The 24,924-nt window shown below is 50.5% G+C and overlaps 1 protein-coding gene across 1 annotated transcript in view; it reads right to left on the bottom strand.

Annotated features, from left to right (window-relative positions):
• Positions 1-1,992: 1,992 nt before the first annotated feature.
• Aldh1l1 (aldehyde dehydrogenase 1 family member L1) overlaps positions 1,993-24,924 on the bottom strand; it is a 52,059-nt gene continuing 29,127 nt past the window's right edge. The window contains exons 14-23 of the mRNA XM_051154904.1: positions 24,076-24,146; positions 21,355-21,460; positions 18,234-18,321; positions 12,897-12,990; positions 10,862-10,961; positions 9,443-9,541; positions 6,702-6,867; positions 4,156-4,261; positions 2,812-3,011; positions 1,993-2,292 (exon numbers count right to left, since the gene is read on the bottom strand). Of these exons, the coding sequence (XP_051010861.1) occupies positions 2,237-2,292; positions 2,812-3,011; positions 4,156-4,261; positions 6,702-6,867; positions 9,443-9,541; positions 10,862-10,961; positions 12,897-12,990; positions 18,234-18,321; positions 21,355-21,460; positions 24,076-24,146 (1,086 nt within the window). The 3' untranslated portion in view covers positions 1,993-2,236. The remainder of the gene's footprint in view (positions 2,293-2,811; positions 3,012-4,155; positions 4,262-6,701; positions 6,868-9,442; positions 9,542-10,861; positions 10,962-12,896; positions 12,991-18,233; positions 18,322-21,354; positions 21,461-24,075; positions 24,147-24,924) is intronic.

The following is a 24,924-nucleotide window of genomic DNA, read 5'->3' as shown; positions in this document are numbered from 1 at the left end:
AAGAGACAGTCCAGAAACACCCCCCTCCCACACATACACAATGGGACCCAGAACAAGACTCAAAGAGGGAGCCACACGTCTTACATAGACCTGTAAGACACTCTCTGGTGCACAGCCCATTTCACCCCTATATAGGACAGAGCATCACACAGAGGGTCTGGTCTGGAGGTTCCGAAACCATTCCCAGGGATGCAGGACTTGGGTTGCTGAGTCACTGCAGAGCGTGGGCTTCAAGGGTCTCATGGTTTGGGATGGGGAAAGGCGCTTCATAGCAACAAGCTGGTGTCTGTGCCTCAGCCGACGAGTCGATCCTCCCTCGCTGGACCGCAGCATGTGCAATACAAATGTGTGGAGAGGATTTCGAAGCCTGTGCGCCGTGCAGCACTGGCCAAGCTATTGTGGCTACCATTGCTCACACATGAGCACACACATGAACACCAGTGTTCACACATGAGAGGTTACACAATCTACAGTCCCTATGGCACTTTTTGAGACTGAGATAAGGTCCAAGAACTGTGCTGTCAGGCAATGTCACTGTGCACGTCACAGCAGTGTACATGAGTATAACCTAGATAGTCAAGGTCACTCACTGGCCATGATCTGCCGGTGACATCACGCCACACACACCTGATAGATGAGGGTGCTGCAGGTAATAATATAACTGGACTCAGCCAAGACATAGACATAGACACACACACACACACACACACACACACACACACACACACGGGGGGGGGGTGTTCTGCATGAACTAGAAAGATGACTCAGGAAATGAGAGCTTGCTACTTTTGCAGATGATGAGTTTATCCTACCACCCATATCTGTCAGCCTTCAACTGCCTGTAACTCCAGTTTCAAAGGATCTGACACCCTCTTCTGGTCTCTTCTTGTACCTGCATGCATGTGCACATACACACAAATTCACAGACAAAGAAAATCTTTTTTAAAACGTATATACTGACGCTGATTGTCACTTAGTGAACACATGGCCAGTGTCAGTGTCACTGTGACCACTGCAGTTTCATACTTCAGCAGCTATGCGGCGGTAGGGTTTACACAGCCCCATCACAGATACAGGAGTGATGTGTTTACATCACATCACTTATGACATCATAGGTGATAGGAATTCTCAGATCTGCTATCTTCTGGGACCACTATTAGGTATGCGGCTTCTCCTTGACCAAAATGTCATCCTGCAGCATGTGTGGCACTTAGGAGAAGGGCAGGGATGTGGGAGAAGGCGGGAATACCATATAAGCCTGAAATCTTTGCCACAGAAGCACAGGGTGATCCAGGTCACCCCCTGCCTGGCTAGAGGAGTTGAGGAAGGACAGAGAGTCCCTCAAAGACTTCTGGACCTAGAGAGGTAGAGCCAGAGAAAGGTGGTTAGTGGTTGGCATGCCAAAAAGAGAATGAGCATGCTGGGTAAACCAAGGCAACAACAAAGCTGCTGGGTTGTGGTGTGTGTGGGGACCTCCAGGATGAGGGTACGGAAGGAAGGTCGCAGGCACCCATGGGTGAGCACACAGGAGGCAGATGCCTGCCAGAGGTTGTGTACTCTTGGCTGGGGTGGGGTGGTGTAAGATGACAAGGAAATACAGATGGTGGGAGAGGGGAGTTCTGCCCAGGGAAACGCCAGGCAGGGTGGAACCCCTGCTGCAGGCTCCAGGCTGCCATGGAGACTGTCCATGTCAACTGAGTGGCTGGAGAAGACTTGGTCGGGGTCCTCGCAGAGGAGACCAGGATGCTTCGTGGCTCAGGACTCACTGCCTCTCCTCTGCCCCAAGTCCCATTTCCTGTTTCTGGACAGTTACCCTTTTCCATGGCCTTTTGCACCTATCTCAGCTCCTGCTTTTGGAAGTGTGTGTTGACACATACATTTCCTCCTGTGTCCCCACTAAGGAGTCTCATTCTCTGAAGGTCAAGTGATGCTACCTGCCCAGGACTCAGGGTGACCGTTGCTTCTGGGACCACCCAGGTACCCTATAAACAGAACGGTGACACAAAGCCCAAGTGGCTTATGCTCACACTTTTTATTCATCCTGGACATGACTGCTCACTTCACTTGGAGCCACTTCTGATTGTTTGGAGGCTGGTCTGTCACCAGCAGGGGTCCAGGCTCAGCAGCTGAAGGGAGCAGTGCTGGGGACAGGAAGGTGTTAAGCCACCACACAGGGGCCAGGGCCCCCTGAGAGGAAGCCAACAGGACACAGGAGAGGCAGCATGGAGACCTGGCTTTAGTACTCGAAAGTCACGGTCTTGACTCGCAGGTACTCATTCAAGGCCGCCTCTCCTGCAAGACAGCACATGCTCCTGCAACACCGATGGCTGTGCAGGGTCCATCTCTAGCAACTGCTGAAGCACACCTGTGGGCAGCTTAGCGCTCTCCACAGATGAGAAACCAAGACCCAGGGAAATCACATACCCAACCCAGGCCATCCCTGCAGTAAGCAATGGGTTTGGGCTCCAGTGCAGGCAGAATGATTGGGAGCAGCCATTCTAGAACCCTGGCCCCTTTGACACTGAGGGTGGAGGTGGTGGGATGGGTGCCCTGCTGGCTATTGGCAGCCAAGACGTTGTCTTCCTGCGTGCCTGTGACTGGAACATCTTTTGTACTGTTGTCTGCTGTCTCAGCAATAACATCAGCCCCAAGAGTCTCCCCTCCCAGCAAGAACTGATCAACTACCAGCTATCTTGTTCAATGTGACCATCCCCTGTCCCACCCCCAGCCCTGGGGACAGAACCTGGCACTTGGTGGCCTTTGACAGGTGTTTGCTAAATGAATACATAGAAACAGACAGGGTTTGGTTACCCAGGTCTTTGCCAAATCCAGACTGTTTGAATCCTCCGAAAGGTGCAGCCACATCAGTCTTGTTGTATGTGTTGACGAACACAGTGCCCGCCTGGAGTTTGTCACTGACGTACAAGGCCTTGTTGATATCCCGCGTAAAAACACCAGAGGCCAGGCCAAATTCTGTGGCATTGGCCCGAGACAGCACCGCATCCACATCCCTGTGGGGGGGGCAATCCAAGAGCTGCCTGAGGGATGATCAGAGCACCCGTTTCTGACTTGGGGCCAAAGCAAGATTTAGAATCTACCCCCCCCAAAAAAATTCCTAGCTCCATCACTGACCACCCATGAGACCCTAAGGGTGTGTGCTGAGGCCACAGCAGGACTGGAGAAGGGGGACAGGAGAGAGTAGAGCAGAGGCCAGAGGGACAGGAGTGTAGGAGGTTCACAAAGCAGAACTGGGCATGGGACCTCAGACTATAGGCAGGAAGGAAGCCCAGAAAGGTGGCTTTGGGCATAAGTGGACTGAGCATTCAGCAGACACCAGACCTAAGAGGTAGGGTCGTGGCTGCTTGACAGAGACAGTGAAGTCTGTCTAATACTGTTAGCATAAGATGGTGGTCCTACAGTGACCACTGGTTAGAAAAGGTGAAGTGGAAGGTGTCACTTTGCCTTAAAATGAGTCGGAAAAAGGTATATCTGGCCAAAGGGGTCCAAAGATATGTAGTCCTTTCCTTTGAGTGGACCCTTCTCTTTAGCCTGATGGCCTGGATGACTGCTGAGCCATGGGGTGTGCTCTGAGGCGCGCTCCTGAGGATCCTTGCTACCTCCAGCTAGTTTCCATGGGGTCCAGGCCCCGGGCAGTGTCCCAAGGCTGTCATAGAGAAAGCCTGAGCCCAGGTGAGCACAGCTGCTTCCTCTGTACCCAGCAAGGCCAGATGTGGCCCAGAGCAGAGAGAGGCTCACTTCACCCAACCGACCCTAAGCAGAGACTCACTCATGAGTGAGACCCAAGTTGGCACAGGCCACTTGGTTACAGTCAGTTTAGTACTCAGCGGGACGCCATGAGAACAGGACCCGGCAGGCTGTGAGGGACACCAGAGAGATGCAGCGCAAACCAGGGGAAAGCAGGGAAACCCAAGGAAACTGCTTTTGCTCATCTGGGTCTGGAGGCCATCCTGGCCCAGGAGTAGGGGAGGCAAAGGGAGGTCAGAGGTCCCCTGTGTTTTAAGAGGCAAGGAAGCCCAGGCATTGTGTACAGGTTCTTCGGTGACTCAGTTTTCTCCTCAGGTAGCATCTCTTACAGCTCATGTCAAGACTCCTGGCACATAGAGAAAAATCCCCGGTGGGCGTGGTAACACATACCCATCAGCAAACCGAGAGATGATCATAACGGGCCCAAAGGACTCCTCCTTAGCGATGTACATGTGGTCCTCCACGTCTGTGAAGATGGTTGGCTGAAAGAAGAAGCCTGTAGAGGAGAAGTGGCCTGAGGTATGGAGGAAGTGTAGGACCATGGCAGTCTCCCGCCTCCCCTGGCCAGGGCCTGCCTCACATAGCACTCTGATCAGTGCTGGTTCACTATAGACCACCCAAGCACCTCAGCCTCAGCCTTCCAGGTAAAAGTGGTCCAAAAGAGTCAGCCCTGCTCTGTCCTGTTCTTGACTGAGTTCTAGAAAGTTCTCCACCCTCTAGTTCAGAGAGCAGATGTGCTGCCCCATGTTTCTGGGGGCTGCACTGGCCTACCAGGTCCCTCTCTTTGCTCTGTGAACAGTGCTCACCCTAAACCTTGCCATCCACGCCCTGCTAGGGCTTGCCACACTGTCCAAGTCTTAAAGAACTCCCACTGTGGTGATGGAGGGAAATTTGTGCTTGATACCACTTGAGCTAAGTGACAAGTTGTCCTCTGGGTGGGACACTGGGGAGCTATTCGCTAAGCTGAGGAGCAGCCAATACAGATAGAGAAGAGAAGCATCCAGAAGGAATGCAAGAGATGGTCGGCGGGGGTCAAGGGCAAGTCATACCGTTCATGAATAAGAGCCTAGAGACAGTCAGGGAACTTGCCCTTAAGCAGGAGGGCGTTTCTGAATATCGGACCGAGAGCTCTCGGAGGATGAGTAAACGAAGCGTCAGTGGTTTACGGGACACTGGCAGGGTGAGGTGCAGAAGGTGGCAGCAGTGCAGGGAGCCACAGCATAAACGAGGTGCCAGACTTAACAGAACCAGGAGGAAATTAAAATCAAGGGGTCAGAAAAGGAAGTACATTCCTCGCCCCCATTTCCATCCATTAATGAGAGCCTCCTCTCTGCAGGGTTCCGTATAGAGTGTAAAAGGCAGACAGCAAAGGCAGGTAGGGCGTGGGCCTGTGGTGCTGTGAGTAGGCACCACAAAGGCTCCATCCTTGTGCCTTCTGATTTCCTGGTTTGGGTGGCTAGACCTGAGAGTAGATTCCAGAGCAGCAAGTATGTCTGGGGTTGGACACTGTGCAGGTTTCATTGAGAATGACCCCCATAGGCTAATGCATTGAAATGTTCTGTCCTCAGTTGGTGGAACTGCTTGGGAAAGATTGGGAAGGGGTGGCCTTGTTGGAGGAGGTGTGCGTTTGAGGAAAGGCTGTAAATTTTCAAAAGGCCACATCAGCTGGGTGGTGGTGGCGCTCGCCTTTAATCCCAGCACTCGGGAGGCAGAGGCAGGTGGATTGCTGTGAGTTCAAGGGCAGCCTGGTCTACAAAGTGAGTCCAGGACAGCCAAGGCTACACAGGCTATACAGAGAAACCTTGTTTTTAAAAAAGCCACATCATTCCCAGTTAGCTTTCCTTGCCTCATAGTTGTCTCAAGATGTGAGCTCTCAGCTACTGCTCCATAGCCGCCATCATTGCCTGCCCGCTCCACGCTCACTGCTGCAGTGGTCATGGACCGACCCTCTGAAACTGTAAGCTCCCAATAAACTCTTCTATAAGTGGCTCTGGTCATGGTGTCTTTGCAGCAATAGAGACGTAACTAAGATGGGCTGTGAGATGATTGCCCGGGACCGTGCAGCTGGAAGTGCCTAGCGCTGGCTGTGCCAAGAGCTCAAGTGAGTGACCCGAGGCACGTGTTGTCTGTGAAGATCGGCACCATTTCAAGGACTGCCTGGCCCAGACAAAGGCTCACTCCCAGCCAAGGGCAAGCTGGCCCTCACTGGAGGGACACTGTGGAGTTTCTATCTGTTGTCTAGCTACTTCCTCCGAAATGAAACATTCCCCCCAAGGGAGGAGAGAGGCTCGTAACACTCAAGTAAATGACGCAGGATACTAAAGGCCCCAGCCACCTGCTCACTGAGCAGTGACAGTTGCTGAGGGAGAAGACATGGAGTAGAGAGTGGAGCTGCCTCCAAGTTGTTGTGGGGGGTGGGTAGGTAGGGGTGAATGAGGTTCAGGACTCAGATTTTGGGAGTCATCACCCAAGCTCTGACATGGCTTCCTTTGAGCCATTCATGTGCTGTCAGTGACCCCAATAAACTCACTGGCTCACTAAGCTAGACATGGGTATGTCCATCTCTTTTGGCCAGTCACTGGTGCTCTACCTGGGGTAAGCAGGCATTAGTTGTCTCCCCAGAAGTCACATAACACCCCAAACTAAAGGAGGACCTTGAAATCAAGTCAGAGGAGACTGATACAATGGCGGAGTGAAGCCAACAGCAACACCCTGCACCTCAGATTATGCCAGCACTGAGGAATGTTCTGGAGTCCTCTCCTTCTCAGACCCAGACCCCACCAAATGGAGGTGACCCGTTATTTCTAACATCCCAATTTGATCCTGACTGCAATGGTCCTTGGCCTTCAGCTATACCCATTTAGGGCCGGGTCAGAAACTTGAGGCCCAGAATTTGCTGTCAGATTACCAAAGTGAGCTGGAGAACACTGACTGACCTGGCCTTGGGATTTGGTTCCCACCACAGACCAGCGTGGCCCCTTCCTTCACACCACGCTGGCAGTACTCCACCAGCTTCCTCAGGTGGGCCTCGTGATTCTGTGGGCCGTGGTTGGTGTCTCTGTCCAGGGGGTTGCCGATTTTCATCTTCCCCACCTCCTCCACCTGCAGAAAGTCCTCGGGTCAGGCCCTGCTCCGGGCTACCACAGTGTCCTACGATGGCTAACACTGGGGCATCTCCCAACTTTGCAGTTTTGTACTGATCACAGGTCCCTGAGGAATATGTGGGGGCCATTTCCTGGCTAACGGGGTTTTTCCAGCCTGACTCCAAACCTATCTACTATAGTAGTCTCAGGGACAGACACTGAACAGAGAAAAGGGTCCCAAGACTCAAATCTACCCATCTCTGCTCTCATTTTTCTCTGCTTCAGCAAATACCTTGAGAGCAGCCTCCTCCAGGAAGCCTTCCCCCTGCCTTAGCCAGCTTCGAGCCAGTCTAGGCTTTGCAGCTTGGAGATACTTCCTGCAGTTTCACCAGGAGGTGACGGAGGAGGTGACCTAATGACTCTGGAGCTTGGGATGGCAAGGGGACAGAAAATGAATTGGGGGCTGAAGAGATGTCTCATGGGTTAAAAGCATCGGCTTCTCTTCCAGAGGACCAGGGTTTGGTACCCAGACACACACATGGGCTCACAGTCATCTCTAATTCCATTTCCAGGGTACTCAATGCCCTCTTGTGACGTCTGCAGATACCAAGCGTGCAGTGTGTGCATACACAGATGTGGGAGAAACACTTATCCATGTTAAATAATCTTTTTTTTTAAAAAAATGAGCCAGGATATAGGATGAGAAAAGGAAACATAGGTGAACAGAACCAGGGGCCAATGAGACAGATCTGAAGGCCTCTGGAGAGTGGCTCCAGTCCCTTGCTTGTGTGGCCTGGCACCCAGGCACCTGCTCCAGAGTCTTTAAGATCAGGTAAAGTTGTCTCCACCGTGGTCAGGATGGGCTGTGGGCCACGTGAACTCAGCTACTGGGTATTGTGTGCCATTTGTTACATAGCAAAGCCACCCAGTCCTTTCCCATCCTAGTCACCTTTCATACTTAGATCCTTTCCTGACTATTCTGGTTTGGCACCGGTGTCCTCCTGAGGCCCATGCGCTAAAGGCTTGGTTGCCATGTCTTGGGGTAGAGATGGGGGGGCGGGGTTGCTGTTGGGATGTGATGTTGGGAAGTGATGGGACCTTTAGGACCTAAGACGTAGCAGGAAGGAGTGAGGTCACTGGAGTTGTTCCCTTGAAGGAGATAGCGGGATCTTGGCCCCTGCCTGTCTTCTTCCCAGAGTCATGAAATGATAGTTTTTGCTCTGCTGTGTACTCCATCACGTGACAACGCACTGGACTTGCGACAGGCCCAGTGCAGTAGGGCCAAGTGACCATGTGCTCTGAAACCATGAGCAAGAACAAGCCTTCTTCTGTATGAATCATTTATCCCGGGTATCCCATTACACAGGCCTTCCCCCAGGAAATGCCCTACATGGCAATGTCACCCCATCCTTTTCTCAGGGTGTTCTAGCTGCAGTGTATGGAAAGCGACAGGTAGACTCTCCACCTCTTAGCGTCCCTGCACATTTCTATTACCTTCCTGCCTCATCTCCAGGACCTAAGATGGCCTCAGAGGCCATCACCTTGACACCATTGTCTAGACTGAGGATGAATACGGGGGGGATCCAGCTGGACCAATCCTCATCCCACCTGTAACTTCATTCTGACAGCTGGAGTTTTTCCTTCTCTGGTTTTATGTTAGAAAAGTGTCATTCTACAGCTGTCAATCTTACATGATGAAGCTGGTCATGAGCCAATCCACAGAGAAACCTGGAAGTCGGGCATTAGAAATATCTCCTGTTTGGCCAGGCGGTGGTGGCACATGCCTTTAATCCCAGCACTTGGGAGGCAAAGGCAGGAGGATCTCTGTGAGTTCGAGGCCAGCCTGGTCTACAGAGATAGTTCCAGGACAGCCAGGGCTGTTACACAGAGAAACCCTGTCTCGAAAAACAAACAAAACAAAACAACAAAACATCCCTTGCTGGTGCTGGGGCTCAGCAACAGAGCAATAATCTTACTAGCTAAAGCTTTGCGTTCCACTCTAGCACCACAAACAAACAAACAACAAGCAAACAAGACAGCCCCTTCATAGTTTGGTTAAATCAGCCAGTAACTCAAGTGGGAGCTGATGCTTGGCACCTGTCAGGCCCCTAGAGGCTCTGACAGGCTGCTGCCGCCAGTCTTGTGAGCCTGCAGATGCTGCATTCCCCCTCACTCCATGGCCAACACTAAGGGCCAGGGACAAAGCCTGGCCTCTTGTCTCTGGGCACCTGCACAGGGAACTTCCTGCTCTTGAGATGCTGCTAGAGGGTCCTGAGGCCCTGGCCTCTCCTGGTCCCTTCTATAGCCTCACCGAAGGAGGTGAGCCTGTGAATCCTGTACACCTGAGGCTCTGTTTCCAGACAGCCCTCCTTTTTGGTGGTGCTAAGGCTGGAACCCCAAGCCTGGGCAAGTGCTAGGCCACTGCGACACCCTCAGCCCACAGGCCCTTTTGGTTATGCCAGTTTGAGCTAAAGACTCAGAGGGTTCCCCAAGGGTCCTCTGACAGGTGAGTGGTACCCAGCCACCGCTCGCACAGCGGCCACTGCCTCTCCTGCATCCCGCCCCTCCAGCTCAGACTCTAGCCTCAAACTTACCACTCTCTGCACAAACTGGTCATGGATGGAGTCCTCCACAAAGAGCCGGCCTGCCGCAATGCAGTTCTCCCCTTTGTTGAAGAAAACGGAGCTCATGCCCTTCAGAGAAGGACAGAAATGCCAGGTCACAGATCTCCACAGTGCTTCTGCCCCAGTGCCCACCAGGACTGTTAATCCTCAGAGAAGAGGGGGGTGTGCCTGCATCCTGCCTTCCTCCCATGGGTCAGGCTTGACCAACACTGGACACATATGTCCTGTGCAATCCTCAGCCTGTGGAGGCAAGAGGTGGCAGTGGGAAATGAGGACACAAGGCTGCACAGTAAGAGGAAGCCACACAGAGACTCTGTTCCCATTGCCACAGAACAGTGCTTTTCACACAACAAACAACAGAGAACAATATGGGGTGAGTTTGAGCCTGGGCCCCTACCCCAGGCCATGGGTAGGCTCACTGAGGGGGCTCCCAAAGGTACTAGGCTGCATGTTTAGCAGGGAGCTGAGAGCAGGGCTGGGAGGGGCGGCCATGGGTCCAGGGAAGCCCCTGCAGGAGTGCAGCAAACCTGTGTGTTACACTAGGATCCGAGATGATGGCACAGGCCTCCTGCTATGTACAGGGCTCAGCAGCATCTTGCATTAAGCCCAGACCTTGCGCTGTTGTGCTCATACGGGACATGAACAAGGTGCTGGCCTTCCTCAGCTTCCCATTGAACAAAGCTGGACTCCCTTAGTCCCTTAGGACTATGCTGGGTGTCATGGCCTCCTCCAGGGAAGAATGAGGCTTAGGCAGGCTGCTATGACAGTTGGATATCTGGTTGAATGGGCCTAACCAATGTGTTCCCACAGGCGTGGAAAGGGGACCAAGGCACGTGACTGACAAGACCTATGCTAAGAACCACTCCCACTGCCATGGTGTGTGCCACATGCAGCCACTGTCCTGAGTCCTTAGGAGTATCTAAGAGGCCACCACAGATGGGTACTTCCTTGGCCCAGTGCAGATAGATGTGCTGAGGTCTAGCCTGTGGACTGCCCAGTGGTGGAGAGCTGGGCACGTGTGCACAGGCTCATCAGCAGAGCGGTGGCTGCCAGCAGGGTCATGGCCAAGAGATCCAGGGATATTTCGCTTCCCAAACATAACAAGACAGGCAGCCTGCTCACGTCCCCAATCTGTGTAGCTGGTTCGATGGTATGGCAGTTAGGACATGCTGGGGAATACATGATGGAGAGGACATGCTATCTTTTCTCCAAGGGTGCCTCTTGCTGTGCTGCCTATGCTTGTGGCGACATCATGGATGGCTGTACACGTTATGCTGACCTTTTGGAGCTGAGAGACCCTCCCCTCCCATCTCTCTGCCTCTCACCCCATCCTCCCATCTGCCTCTCACCTCATCCTCCCGCCCACCCCTGCCTCAGGCCCAGCCTCACCATCTGCACGGCCTTGTTGAGGTCACAGTCAGCAAAGATGATAAGGGGCGACTTCCCGCCCAGCTCCAGGGACACTTTTTTCACATTACTCAGGGCACAGCTGGAAGGAACAGAGGGGTGGAGCTGATGTCAGCTGGCCTGGAGCACAGGGCCTTGCATGGGGAGACAAGTCTGGAGCAACTAGACCCACTTTCTCCCCACAAGCCACTCCCACCTCCTTACCACTGAGCCCATTTCTAGTTCCCCAACACCAAGCATCCAGCCCTTCACACTCACCAGTGTCCTCCTCGGCTCCACTGTCCCCTTCTTGGGGTCCTTTTCTGATTCTCCCACATGAACCCCCCTCCTCTTGCCCCTGGCAGATAGATGCTATGCTCCACTGTGTGTTTATGGATGGCCCCAGCAGCAGGAAGGCAGGCCTCCCTCCAGCAGCATGCACTTGTCTGGTTCCTATGATATCCCAGTGCCCAGCACACGTCTGGTGCCCCCGAGATGCACACTGAGTATATCCTAAAGAGAACCATCCCTCTGCGGGGCTAGCTGTGGCCAGAGAGTTGTGTTGGCTAGAGAGGGAATATCACAGTTTTAGGGACCAAGATGCTGGGACTCACAGACTGCATCTGTGGGCAAGAAGCATACTTGAGTGATGGCACCCTCAAGTAGGTGTCAAGCATGTCCTGGGAGGAGAACTCTTCGTGTTCTGGACCTCCCAAGGGGAAGGGCTCCCCTGTCCCAGCACTGCCCACAGGTGACTCAGAGGAGCTTTGTGGTACCAAAACCTTCAGTGGCCGAGGCTTCTCATGGAAAACAAGGTATGTGCACAGAGGCTACACCCATCCTCTTGCACACACAGCTCACTCCATGATGCCGAGGCCTAGCACCATGTAAGCATGGTGTGAATACTTATATTGGCCAGGTACATGTAAGGCTGTACATGTTCAGCACAGGCAAATTGACTTCCCAACTACTTCCAATCTGTCTTGTGGATACTAAAGATACAGAGAGCCAACTATAATAGATTCCATTTAATCTATCAAAAAATATTGCCAAGTCAGCTTGAAATCGATGTAAAAGTTATGAATGGGTGTATTTTAAAAGTATGTGCTGCCAGGCGATGGTGGCACACACCTTTTAATCCCAGCACCTGGGAGACAGAAGCAGGTGGATCTCTGTGAGTTCGAGGCCAGCATGGACTATAGAGCAAGTTCCAGGACAGCCAGAGCTGTTACACAGAGAAACCCTGTCTCGAAAAAACAAAAACCAAAAACAAACAACCAAAAAGTATGTGTTAAGGTGCCCACGACTTGATCCTGCCCCTTGTTGGAGAGGCCCTGTGGGCACACAGAGGAAGGGGAGGCAGGCTGTCCAGATGAGACCTAATAGGCTGTGGTTGGATGGTGGGGGCAGGAGGACCCCACTGGTCAGAGGTCTAGGGGAGGGGAGTAGGGCAGAAGAGAGAGGGTGGGTAGGAACAGGAAGATAAGAGTGAGGGAATTACAATCAAGATGTAATGTAAACAAACTGTAATTTTTTTTAAAAAAAAAGTATGTGTTAAGGGGCTGGAGAGATGGCTCAGAGGTTAAGAGCACTGCCTGCTGTTTCAAAGATCCTGAGTTATTCCCAGCAACCACACGATGGTTCACAATCATCTATAATGAGATCTGGAGCCCTCTTCTGGTGTGTAGGAAAGAACACTGTATGCTTAATAAATAAATATTTTTTTTTGTAAAAAGAGTATGTGTTGAGATTTTAAAATCAGTGTCTAGTTTCTACCCATGGCACTCTCACATCAGGTCCGTTGACTTCTAGCACTGCTGGGTTTGAAGGCAGCATGGTACCAGGACCCTGCAGAGTTGTGTAGCCTCCACTGAGCAGCCTGCCAGGCCTCTCAAGGGCTTGTGGAAATTCAGCATCTGTTTCAACATGGGTGCTATGCCTCACCAAACCCCAAGAAGCAGGACCCAGCTTGTGAGATCCATCATCTGTGCCCAGATGCCATAGCCTGAGTGACCTGTCTTCCCTGTGCCCCACTTACCTTTTCATGATGTGTTTTCCCACCTCCGTGGAGCCCGTGAACCCTATTTTCCTCACATCAGGGTGGTCTGAGAGTCTCTGGCCAACCAGCGAGCCTGTGGTAGGATAGGTAAGGAAGTCAAGGAGGCCTCTGGGGTCTGGTCAAAGCAGTCACCTGTCCCTCACATGTCCATCAGAGCTGTGTGTGTATGTGTGTGTTTTGGAGGATGGGTCATGGGGCCTTGCCCTCCAATGGGATGAAATATGTCTCTCCAAATTATAACGCTAAAGTACTTAACTCTATGGCATCTGAGTGTTGAATGTCCCTGGAGGCAGAGTCTCTGAAGGAGTCATAGGATGGACCCTACCCTCTGTGACTGGTGTCTTTATTTAAAAAAAAAAAAAAAAAAAAAAAAAAGAACACCAGGGCACAGATACAATGGCATCTTCAAGGCAGGGAGAGAGGTATCAGAGGATGCCACCCAGCCAACTCTCCTTGCTCTTGAGCTGTCTGAGGAGGAAGCCCCAGGGCTCAGCATTTCATCATGGCAGCACTTGGCATGGAGTGTAGAAGTCAGGGGTGACTGTAGGTTGCCTATGCTCGGTGGCTTCCAAACTCCAGTGTCAACACTACCTGTGGTCCATAGAGGAGCATCGCAGACTCCAAAGCCCCCACCCTTGGCATGTTGCTACCTTAGAGTCTTGCCACTTCTGCTTGCACTGCTGATCTCCAGCCTGCCCACACTGTACCTTCCTCCAGCCGAGTCCTTGGTGTCCCTTTGGTCCCTGATTCAGTGAGACCACAGGGTGGGTTGCCCTGCAGCTGCCTTTTCTCGGGCTCAATAGAATCCCCTCCCCCAAGTCCCCAGGTTCTTTCTGGACTTGGTTTCTGCTCTCATAACTTGTTCTTATCCCGGACTGCTCCTTCCTATCCACAGGTTTACACAACCCTCAAACGCCCAGGGCCAGGCTTGGCCCTAGGCTCAGACTTCTCAGTTTACAGCGCTTCCTCAGCAGATCGTGGCTCGACCTCCAAAGGCCACCCTTTGGTACGTCATCTCCTAAAGCTGCCTCTGTAGCCAAGCTCCCTGGAATCTGGAACCCTCCATCATCCTCAGCTTACTCAGCCTCATGCTCAGGTGGGTTAGGGCCTCTCAAATCCAGTGCCATTGAAGAGATGCTCTTAATCTTTGCCACCCTTGGTCCCTTCTCACAATCCTGGGGCTCTACTCAGGAAAAATGGATACTCCACGCAGCCAGCAGTTCCTGACCTTGATGCTAATTCCATTTGACATGCCTGTTAAGTCACTATTTAGAGGAGAAAGTGTATGCAAAGATTTTTTTTTTTTAAAAAACACCACAATAAGGAGCAAATAAGCCACTAAGAACCAGGAAAAGATATGCAGAGATGCCTCCCCAGGCATACAGAAAGCAAGCAAGCTTGAAAAACAATTAACACTGCCCATGGCAAGGCCTTGCTGTGTAGCCCAGGGTCTCACACTCATAGTAACCCTCCTGGCTCAGCCTGCCAAACACTGAGACTACAGTTTGTGCCACCCCACCCACTTCAATAGCGTGGATCTCCAGTTCCAAGGGTCTGATGCCCTCTTCTGGCTTCCTTAGTACCAGGCATGCACATGGTCCACCAACATACATGCAGAAAAAAAAAAAAATCAATGCAATCAATGGGCTAAATAGCTAAGTGGCATTGACAGAGGCAGATGGCTTAACAGCAGCCAGAGATATCCAGTCAAGTGAGCCCAGCTGAGATTGCTGTCCTGCCAGGTAGGTGCCTGTGGCTACCAGGCTCCAGCTCAACCCTCTGGGAAGCGATGGTAAAGCTACACGTTTTAGGGAAAGAGGTTTTATTGGAAGAATCTAATGAAGTCACTAAGCAAGCAAAGAAAAACAAGTTGGAAAGGGGAGAGGAAAACAGCGTTCAAAGTTGCTACAAAATATTGTTTAAAATGTTTACTTTTGGCAAAAGAAAAAGAAAAGAAAATGAAAGGAAGAAAGGGGCGTGCAAGGAAACAACCGAGGTACATTCCAAAGAACTGACCAGCAGGAGACAGAGGAAAGCACACGAGAAAACCCGCGCAGGAAAATATTAAAAGCAAACGAAAGGGCCCAACATCAGAAATGAGTTGACAGAAGAACCAATGAATGTGAAAATGAATCAACAGAGATGGCACAATCTAAAGAACGGAGAGGGAAAATAGTTGAAAAAACCAGCCAGAGCCTGTGGGGAAAGCAGGGCCCTGTTAGCGGTAGCAATGTATCCATCACAGGAGTACCAAAAGGAGACGGTAAGGGAGTGGGTGCAAGCAACCGTAATGAATACGGTCAAAAAACTCTGAGAAAAATACTAACCTGTAATCTAAGAAGCTGAAAGAGTTTCTACTAAGAAATGGATATGATGACGCCCACACACTGACTCACAGGGCCACACACTGAGGCCAACAGTGAGGGAGGGAGGAATGACCTGCCAGACACATGGGAACTCCAATCAGACTAATTGCTGATTTCTCATCAGAAACCAGAGGTCAGAGGCACATGGGTGACACAGAAAGGCATGTGGGGGTCACATGGGGACAGCATGTAGGGCGACATGGGGAGGCAGTAAGGTGACATACTGAAAATAATGCAAAAATAAAAAACATTTTCACATCTAGCAAAGCCATCTAAATCTTCAAACAATGAAGGAAAATAGGACATTGCCACACAGACAGCTGGGAGATTCGTGGCAAGCAGAAGAAATACCGAAGGAAGCTCTCAGAGATGAAAGCAAGTGCTCTAGAATCAGTCTCCGGCGGTACTCAGAATCTCGGGGAGGGTGGGGAAGGGGTGGGAGCGAGAACTAAGAATATGGCTCTCAAACAACGGGATGCACACTTCATTTCTCTTTCGTCTTTTAAGTGATTTTAAAAGCAACCGTATAAAGCATCTATACAGTTTCGTTGTTGCATCTAAAACTGGTTGACATGTAACAGTTTGAACACCAAGAACAGAACTGAGGGACTAACTAGGGAAAGGGTAGACAGAGACATGGGTCCACAAGGTCAGAAAAGAGGGGCTGATAAGAACTGCAGAAGCTAGGTCCCCTCTTCCAATGTCACTAGCAGACATGAAGGGACACAAAGTAACATCTGTAACTATGCTAGTTGCCACACAACTGCACCGATGATACATTTGTATATACCCAAAATGTAACAGCACAAAAGGGGTCACAGAGTGGCATAAACTGAGTTATGTTTGCCCAGAGTCAGTATAAAGTAGATTTTAATAAATTAAGGAGTAAATGATAGGTCCTAGAGAAGCTGCTAAGAAGAGGAGTAAAAAAAACATACGATGGGCTAAAGATGGCTTAGGGTTAAGATAAGAGTACTTGCTCTTTTGCAGAGGACATAGGGACAGTCTCTGAGGTAAATTCAATCCTAGTGGCTCACAACCACTTGTACCTCCAGCTACAGGGAGATTGCATACGTATGGCCTCCACAGGTGCCTGTGCTCATACGCACACACGCACACACATGGATAGACACAGAAGAACACAATCAAAAAAAAAAATTTAGGTACGTATGGTGGCTCACATCTTTCATACTAACACTCAGGAGGCAGAGTCAGGAAAGCCAGGACAGCCTGTTCTAAATAGTGAGCTCCAAGCCAGCCATGACTACATAGTGAGGCCCTGTCTCAAAGCAAAAACAAAAGTAAATATACAAGTCTTAATTTCGAAAAATCTTTTTTAAAAAATTTACTTATTTATTATGTATACAGTGTTCTGCCTGCATGTATGCCTGCATGTCAGAAGATGGCACCAGATCTCATTATAGATGGTCATGAGCTACCATGTGGTTTCTGGGAATTGAACTTAGGAACTTCGGAAGAGCAGATAATGCTCTTAACCTCTGAGCCATATCTCCAGCCCAATTTAGAAAAATCTAACAAAAAAAATTTAACACACATATATGTGTGTATGTACTTATATGTATATACACACATGCCAGAAAAAAAAATCATTATTAAAAAGCTAAAATGTGGGCTGGAGAGATGGCTCAGAGGTTAAGAGCACTGTCTGCTCTTCCAGAGGTCCTAAGTTCAATTCCCAGCAACCACATGGTGGCTCACAACCATCTATAATGGGATCTGGTGCCCTCTTCTGGCCTGCAGGTGTACATACAGGTAGAGCACTGTATACATAATAATAAATAATACATAATAATAAATAATAAATAAATAAACCTTTTTTCCTTTAAAGCTAAAATGTTAGTCAGGTCCAATGGTTCAAACCTATAGTTTTAGTATTCAAGAGGCTGAGGCAGGAGGATCACTTAAGTACAAGAGTTTGAGACAATCTTTAGTAACACAACAAGATTCCATATAAAAAATTAGAACATAACACCATTCAATAAAGCAGTAAAGGAGAGATCGACAGAAGACAGAAAGTAAAAGGTAAAATGACAAATATAACTATAGAAAAATAACATTAAATGTAAACGGATTAAGCCATCTACCAAAAAAGCAAAGAACAGGCCAAGAGAGATGGCTCAGCAATTAAGAAAGCTTGCTGTTCTTCAGAAGACCTGGTGCCTTACAATTATCCATAATTCCAGTTCCAGGGGACCAACACCCTCTTTTGGCATCTATAGCACTGCATCATATGTGATACACAACATACATACAGGTAGGCACTCATATACATAAAATAAAAAAAATGAATCTTCTTTTTAAAAGCATCAAATAATACAAGACTGGAATAAAAAGTAGCAGCTCCCAGGTTTGACCATGCATACTGTCCCATGGAGAGTGTTTCAGATTCAAAGGTATACATAGGTTGAAAGTAAAAGTGCAGGCAAGAAACGTAATGAAATCATAGATGTCTGTGTCAACACAAGACGAAACCTAAGCAGAAGGTACCGATTGAGGGGAAAGGCAAAGGAAATCACAGTAACAGGAGACAAAATGATAAAAGAATATCATAGACAGCTCTGCCTAGATTTTGAATCTGCATGAGACAGTTTTGTCTATAAACTAGATCGCTAAACACAGAATTAAGGAAATAATACTGCATCCCCCCAAGTGCTCTAAGTCTGGAATGTTCTATGGATGAATTCTCATGTATGTCCAAGGACAGACAATTCCCAAGCCACGTAGATTATCCAGAGTGTAGACAAGAACAAAACAGAAAGCCTCAAGACAGTATCGGAAGGTTAAGACCCTTCTGGGCACTGTGCCTCCCCCACGATGTGACCTTTTCCACCACAGGCTGGTCATGAGCACTGCCCTCCCCACACCACTCTGGCCATGTGTGTACCTGAAAGCTCTGAGCCCCAGCCCTTTTCCTCACCCCAGTCCTTACCAGATCCTGGGAGGATGTTGACCACACCCTTGGGAATGCCGGCCTTCAGCGTTAGCTCTGCAAACTTCAGGGCTGTGAGTGGGGTCACCTGAAGGGAGAACAGGGAAGGAGTCTGCGTGTGGAGGGATTTGAAAGCAAGGTGCAACAGATCTCCACTCATAGCCTCCTCTCTCTGTGCTCCTCTCCCAGAAGCTAGCTGTCTGAAGCAGCCGTGCTTAGGGCAGCAGGAAGACCAGAGGGAGGCCATGTTCTTGACCAACCATAGGAACTGCCCACCCAGCTAGCATCCCCAACACCTCCTTGTAAACCCCCAGAATGTTAAACTCTCCTGCTGGCCGCTTCTCAGCCAGGCCTGGATCCCTTCCCACCCCCTGCTTGTCTCTTCTCAATATGTTTGCCCTTAGTGCTGAAGTAGCAATATCCAGTGGGACTGACTAGCAGGTTCACACAGAGGCTCAGCTCCCAACAAGGTGAACCTCACTAGCCCCTCAGCATGAGACCAGCTTCGACTCAGAGAACTGCAGGTGTCAGCCTATAGAGGAGGCTGCCCATAGGTGCTCTCCATCCCTCTGTGTAATCTGAATACTGCTCCACTTCTGGAAACCAAAGGGAGGCCATTTTCCAGCCCTTCCAGTTCCCAACAACCTCCCACTCCTCGGCTCCTGGAAGCTGCTGAGTCAGTTTCTTCCAGTCAAGGTTAGGTCATTTCACACCCCGACACTGCCTCACCTGAATGGCTGGCTGTGACTCTGGGGCCTCAGTCCTTATCAGTGGCCTTTCTTAGGACCAAGTGTACCTAAGGACAAGGAAGACCTGACCCAAAACAATGACCATGACCTGGAGCAGCAGGAAATCAAGATCCACCTCAGAGGACCTCAATCCTAAAGAAACTGTCACATGGAAATGCTGATTTGTCGATTGTGTTAGTGAGTTCAAGGACAGCCAGGGTTACACTGGGAGAGCCTGTCTCAAAAAACAAAACAAAACAAAAAAACAAAACAAAACTCCAAAGGTAAATAAGAAAATAGGAGGCTGGAGAGATGGCTCAGAGGTTAAGAGCACTGGCTGCTCTTCCAGAGGTTCTGAGTTCCATTCCCAGAAACCACATGGTGGCTCACAATCATCTATCTATAATGTGGTCTGATGCCCTCTTCTGGCCTGCGGGTGTACATGCAGGCAGAGCACTGTATACATAATAATAAATAAATACATCTTTAGAAAATAGTACAAATAAAATAAATAATAATAAATAAGCATAATTAATAAAATAATAAACATAATTAACTTGGAAAAAACAATAAAGGAAAGCAGTCCTGGGGATCTGGCCTAGGTGTGTGTGGGATGTGGGGAGTCCTGACCTAGGGTCACACTCAGTTCAGAATAAACTGGGTGCGCTGGCCCATGCCTGGAATCCCAGCACTCAGCAGCTGGACAGAGGGGGAGCTGAAGATCTTCCTCCGCCACACAGACAGCAGGAGCCAGCCTCAGGGAAGGAGACCCTCTTTTAAAAGTAAATAAAAAAGGAGAGAAGAAATAGAAAGAGCCCAGTCAAGCTGGAGTGTGTGTGTGTGTGTGTGTGTGTGTGTGTGTGTGTGTGTCTGTGTGTGTGTGTGTCTCTGTGTGCGTATGTGTGTGTGTGTGCATCTGTGTGTGTCTGTGTCTGTGTGTCTCTGTGTGTGTGTGTGCGTATGTGTGTGTGTGTGTGCATCTGTGTGTGTCTGTGTCTGTGTGTCTCTGTGTGTGTGTGTGTGTATGTGCGTATGTGCGTGTGTGTGCATCTGTGTGTGTCTGTGTCTGTATGTCTGTGTGTGTGTGTGTGTGTGTGTGTGTGTCTGTGCGTCTCTGTGTCTTGACCTGGAATCACAGACAGTTGGCAGCAGCATGATGTAGTTGCTGGGAAGTGAACCTGGGACCTCTGGAATAGCAGCTAACTTTCTTATCTGCTGCTCCAAGTTTCAGCCCAACCATCTTCTTTTCTCTTTGCTGTTTTATTTTCACAGAAGACAGGTTTATTTTTTTTTTCTGACCCAATTACATTTTTTAAACAAATCACCCTGAAAAGGTGTTTCCAGAAATAAAATAAAATGGGAATGTAACTGTTTGATTGCAGTTCTAATTCTGTATTTAGTTTTAGGGGGAAAAAAAAAAAAAAAAAGAAACCAAACCACCACTCCCCCAAGTGCTAAAATGCAGAGGAGTGTGGACTCTGGCACACACTGTGTGGAATTCTCACTGGGTTTTGTGTTGCAGCCCTCAAGGCTGACGCGATTCAAAGGGCCTGGAGAGGCAGCATCTCCTGGGCACCGGCCACTACAAAGATGGCACCTAGTGCCCAGTTCCTTCCATTTAGGAGGCAAGCAGTGGATGAATGGTGATTAATGCCCAGATGAAACTGAAGCTGGGTGTGCTGTCATCACCCCTGTGAGGTCACCTGTGGTCCCCAAAATCCCATCTCAACTCTCCTACCCATCTGTAGCTACTTGCTGAGGGCTGGAAGGTTCCTAAATCTCATTGCCCCACACTTTCTCCTTTTAAGGCAGTGGTTCTCAGCCTTCCTAATGCTGCGCCCTTTGATGCAGTTCCTCAGGTTATGGTAACCCCAACCATAAAGTTATTTTCCTTGCTACTTCATAACTGTAATTTTTGGTACTGCTATAAATCGTAATGTGAAAATTTCATATGTGACCCCCGTGAAAAGGTGGTATGACCCCTAAAGAGCTGGCAACCCAGAGGCTAAGAACCACTCAGGACTTCTGGTCTCTGAAACCAGACAAGAGACAAGGAACTGAATTTACTGACATCAGATGCTTGTCCTGAGCACGGGATAGGCAAAGGACACAGAATGAGATCCAGGGTGTGGGTTCAGAGTGGCGGTAGAAGCCCTGTCCCTCTGCCCACTGAGCAGTGACATGTGCCAGCACAGTCTCCAGGTCCCCATTACTGATAGGCAGACAAAGTCTGCTCAGTCAACTAGCTCTCATCCCGCAAATGTCTCCATCCATGGTAGCCAGGGCCGGCTCCTGGCAGCAGTGTGGTGTAGGTGAAGGGTAGCCTGTCTGCTGACAGTGAGTTCTCCATTGCCTTCATGGACCACAGCCTGGTCCTGAGAGTGTGCACTCACCTGGGCGGGCTTGATCACCACAGTATTGCCAGCAGCCAGGCAGGCTGCGGTCTTCCAGGATAACATCATCAGGGGATAGTTCCAGGGGATAACAATGCCACAGACCCTGCAAACAAAAGCAGAGGGGGCCTTTGTCCCTTGTCAGCCAGGCTGCCCAGAATGGACCTGCCAACTCCAGTCCCTCACTTAGGACTGGCTGCCGCTGCCCAAGCCAGGCTTTCCAGAAAAGGCAATGGTGCTGCTGAGGTAGCCCATGCCTCTGAAGCTGAGGTACAGACTGGCTGGGGTGGAGGTCAGTGTCTGAGGGACGCTGCCTAGCGAGGAAGGGAAGTTGAGGGTGGGTACAGTGAGCACACACAGGTGTGCACTCAGGCTAGAACATCTGAGAGGGTCATGGCCATACAGATGGTTCAGGAAGGCTGAGAACTCTTCTGTGTATGAGGCTGGAAGCCAATCCCACAGGAGGAAAAGATGGGGGTCTGTGTGGGAGGCCTGGTGAGGTCAGTCATCCTTGGGAACGTCTGGCTTGGTGTGTGAGCCTCACACTCAGATCAGTGGTAGCATAGACGTGGGGGTGGAGAAGCAGGTATAGAGCACAGCTTAATCCTGTGTGTCTCTGCCTCCCTTGACGTTTGTACCACTATCACTACCATTAGGGGACCAGAAATAAAAGCTTCTTAGTTGTGCCCCGGTACTGAAAAAGCACACGCAGAGGCCAGTGGACAGGATGGCTGTGAGGCATCTTAAGAGAGGCATGGTAAGTGTCAGCTGGTCTCTGCATGGAAAAGGACCAATTGAGAGCCTGTACATCACGCTGGGAGTGGTAGAACATTCTGGGGCTTAGGAGACTGCACCCATTGTCCAACATACACCCAGCATAGCAGAGGTCTAGGTGGGTAGCAGAGAGCAGAGCCTGAAGCTGCTGAGTAATGACCATCAGGAGAAGTAGGGTGTTAGGGGATCCCAAAGAAGGAAAATGTCACAGGAGTCCCCCTGCCATAGGGTGAACTGTGTCCCCTCTCCAAACCCACACCTCCAGAATCACAAAGGGAATGAATGTGACATGGCCACGGAGACAGAGGTCAGGGTGACAGTTCCGTAAGAAATGCTGAAGGCTGTCAGCGGCCACCAGCATGCCATGCAAATGTGGGTGCTCCCATGCGCTGAAGGCTTCCTGGCTGCTATGACGTGAGCAGCTTTACGTGCCGCGTGTGTGCTCCAGCTGTGATGTGGTGCAGCCACGGACCCAAAGCAACGGGGCCACGTGGCCATGTGCCTCAGACCCATGGGAATGGCAACGTCTTTCTCTCGTCGTGTGTAGATGTTGGCAGTGTGTACACAAATGTCCACTACAGCTTCCTCCCATAGGATATTCACAGCTTGAGGCTGCTCTCTTACAGAGACCACCCCCTTACTGAGATTAGTAAGCTTGCCTCCTTAATTCAGCTGTATATAATAAACCCACTCCTTTGATTCAGATGATTAAAATACACTAAGTTTCTGGTTTGCTGTTGGCGGGTCTCCATGAGAGCCCAAAGCTTGCTCAACCCCAGCTTTTCTGTATGTATGCTGTCATTACTTCATTCCCTGTCACTCTAGTTAGGTCAGTCCCCAAGCCATGCAGGTCACAGCCATTCTTAGTGGCTCTCTCGGTGGGAGTCTGAGCCCTCCCTCCCTCCCTCCCTCCCTCCTTCCCTCCCTCCCTCCCTCTTTAGAGCTTCAGGAGACTGTTAAGACCATGGCAATTTAAGTGTCTTTGATAGAGCCCCTGTTCCTATAGAGCCATGTGCAGGCTCCTAAGTCCACCATACACCTGTGAGGGACTTGCCAGGTGTGTGACCCAAGGATTCTAAATGCTTATGGCCAAGATGCCCCACCCTGCTTTCTCTTTCCCACCCACCCTCTGTGGGTGAGATGAGGTGCAGAGGGCCAGGTTTCCTCCACCTCTGCACTTCCCCTGAGCTCTGCCCTGCACTGTCAACATGGTTAACCTTGGCTCCCTACTTGATAGGACCGAGAGACACTTGGGAAAAGGGTGAGCCATACTTCAGGGAGTACCTGGGAACTGAGCGGGGAGGCCACTCCCCGAATGCGGGTGGCAGCACCCACCAGGCTGATGGCAGAGCACAGAGCAGCTTACATGCACCGCACTTGGGTCTTCCCCAGCAAGTGTGTTCTTGCTGTTGCCCCCATCTATGACATCAGACCCCAGCTTTTTCACCCTTTGAACCCAGAATCACAGCAGTACCTCTCCAGGAAAATTCTAGGCCTTCAGCCTTGGAATGGCCCGTGTCATGTGGCCCTTCTGTTTTGAGCCTTCCAGCCTCTCAGATGGAGTGGCTGTGTCTCCCCAGCCCTGCAGCTTGCAGGTGACCGTGTGGGCTATGGAGCCTCTGATGGTGGAGGCCAAGCCACCTGGTCTTTTCATTATAGGCACATTCTGCTGGCTCTGCTCCTCTGGCCTACACCAACTCACTTGTATATACACAGTTCCTTCACAATCATTTTGGATGGAGCCCTCCTGTTTACCATCATGGCTCCAATTGACAGCTACCATGCATTTAGATAAAGACACAGTGACTACAGCAGTGCTGGGGCCGAGCAACTGCTTTAGATGTGAATGGAACAGCCACCCATGGATATGCGCAGGGGACGTTACAAGCTACAGGATGGTGTTCGGTGTCCTGGAACCCACCGGCACACCCGTGCCTTGTCACTCACCCAACAGGTTCCTTCTTGGTTAAGGTCAGGTTGCGGTTGGGTCTAGCCTGGTTGATGGGGATGGTGGCACCCTAGAGGAAGCACAGCAGTGTCACCGGGGGGGGGGGGGGGGGGGGGGGGGGGGGGGGACACGTGGGTATGCCCATCCTCTCTCCTTGGCCAGCCAGTCCCTGTAGGAGACCCAGGAGAAGCAGGGACTTGTGTAGGTACTGACTGTCCCATGCTGAGCTGGGTTGGAGGCCAAAGCCGCCAACTTACACTTGACAGGGACATGACAGAAGTTCATGGGTATCAGGCTGGACAAGCGGGGGGAACAAAACAACAGTTCCATGTCAGGCACAGCCCTTGGAAAGGAGACCAGTCCTAGCAGGGACAAGGCCTCTCTCTCTGATATCTGGGCAGAGAAAGGATGACGTGGCGCCTGGAGAAGGCCAGGTTGCCCCTAGAGCCATTAGTGCTGAGGTGGCCCAGGGTAGTCACAAGGAGGCAGAATGGGGCTGATGCCTGGTGGCGCACCTCACATGGCCATCATGATCCACAGTTCTTAGCTTCTAGCGGGGGAGAAGAGGGGCCTCTTGAACCCTTCTCTACCTGGGGAAAACCTTAGGAGGTGGATAGGACCATGCATGGGCCTAGGGCCACCACAGGAACTCCCAGGACCACATACCACAGTTATAAGACATCAGCAGAGACTCAAAGCTCACAGATGACATGTTGTCACTGGGAGATGGAGGCCTCAGATGAGGACTAGGGAAAGATGCCCTTGCCTGTAGCCAGCACAGATAAAGGTCCTGTAACACTTCAATGGTCCTAGGAATCAGCCCACCTCAGAGCCTCAAGATGAGGCCC

This window comes from Acomys russatus, chromosome 13 (genome assembly GCF_903995435.1).
Source record: "Acomys russatus chromosome 13, mAcoRus1.1, whole genome shotgun sequence".
NCBI lineage: Eukaryota > Metazoa > Chordata > Mammalia > Rodentia > Muridae > Acomys > Acomys russatus.
This window is presented reverse-complemented; position numbering and strand designations above follow the sequence as displayed.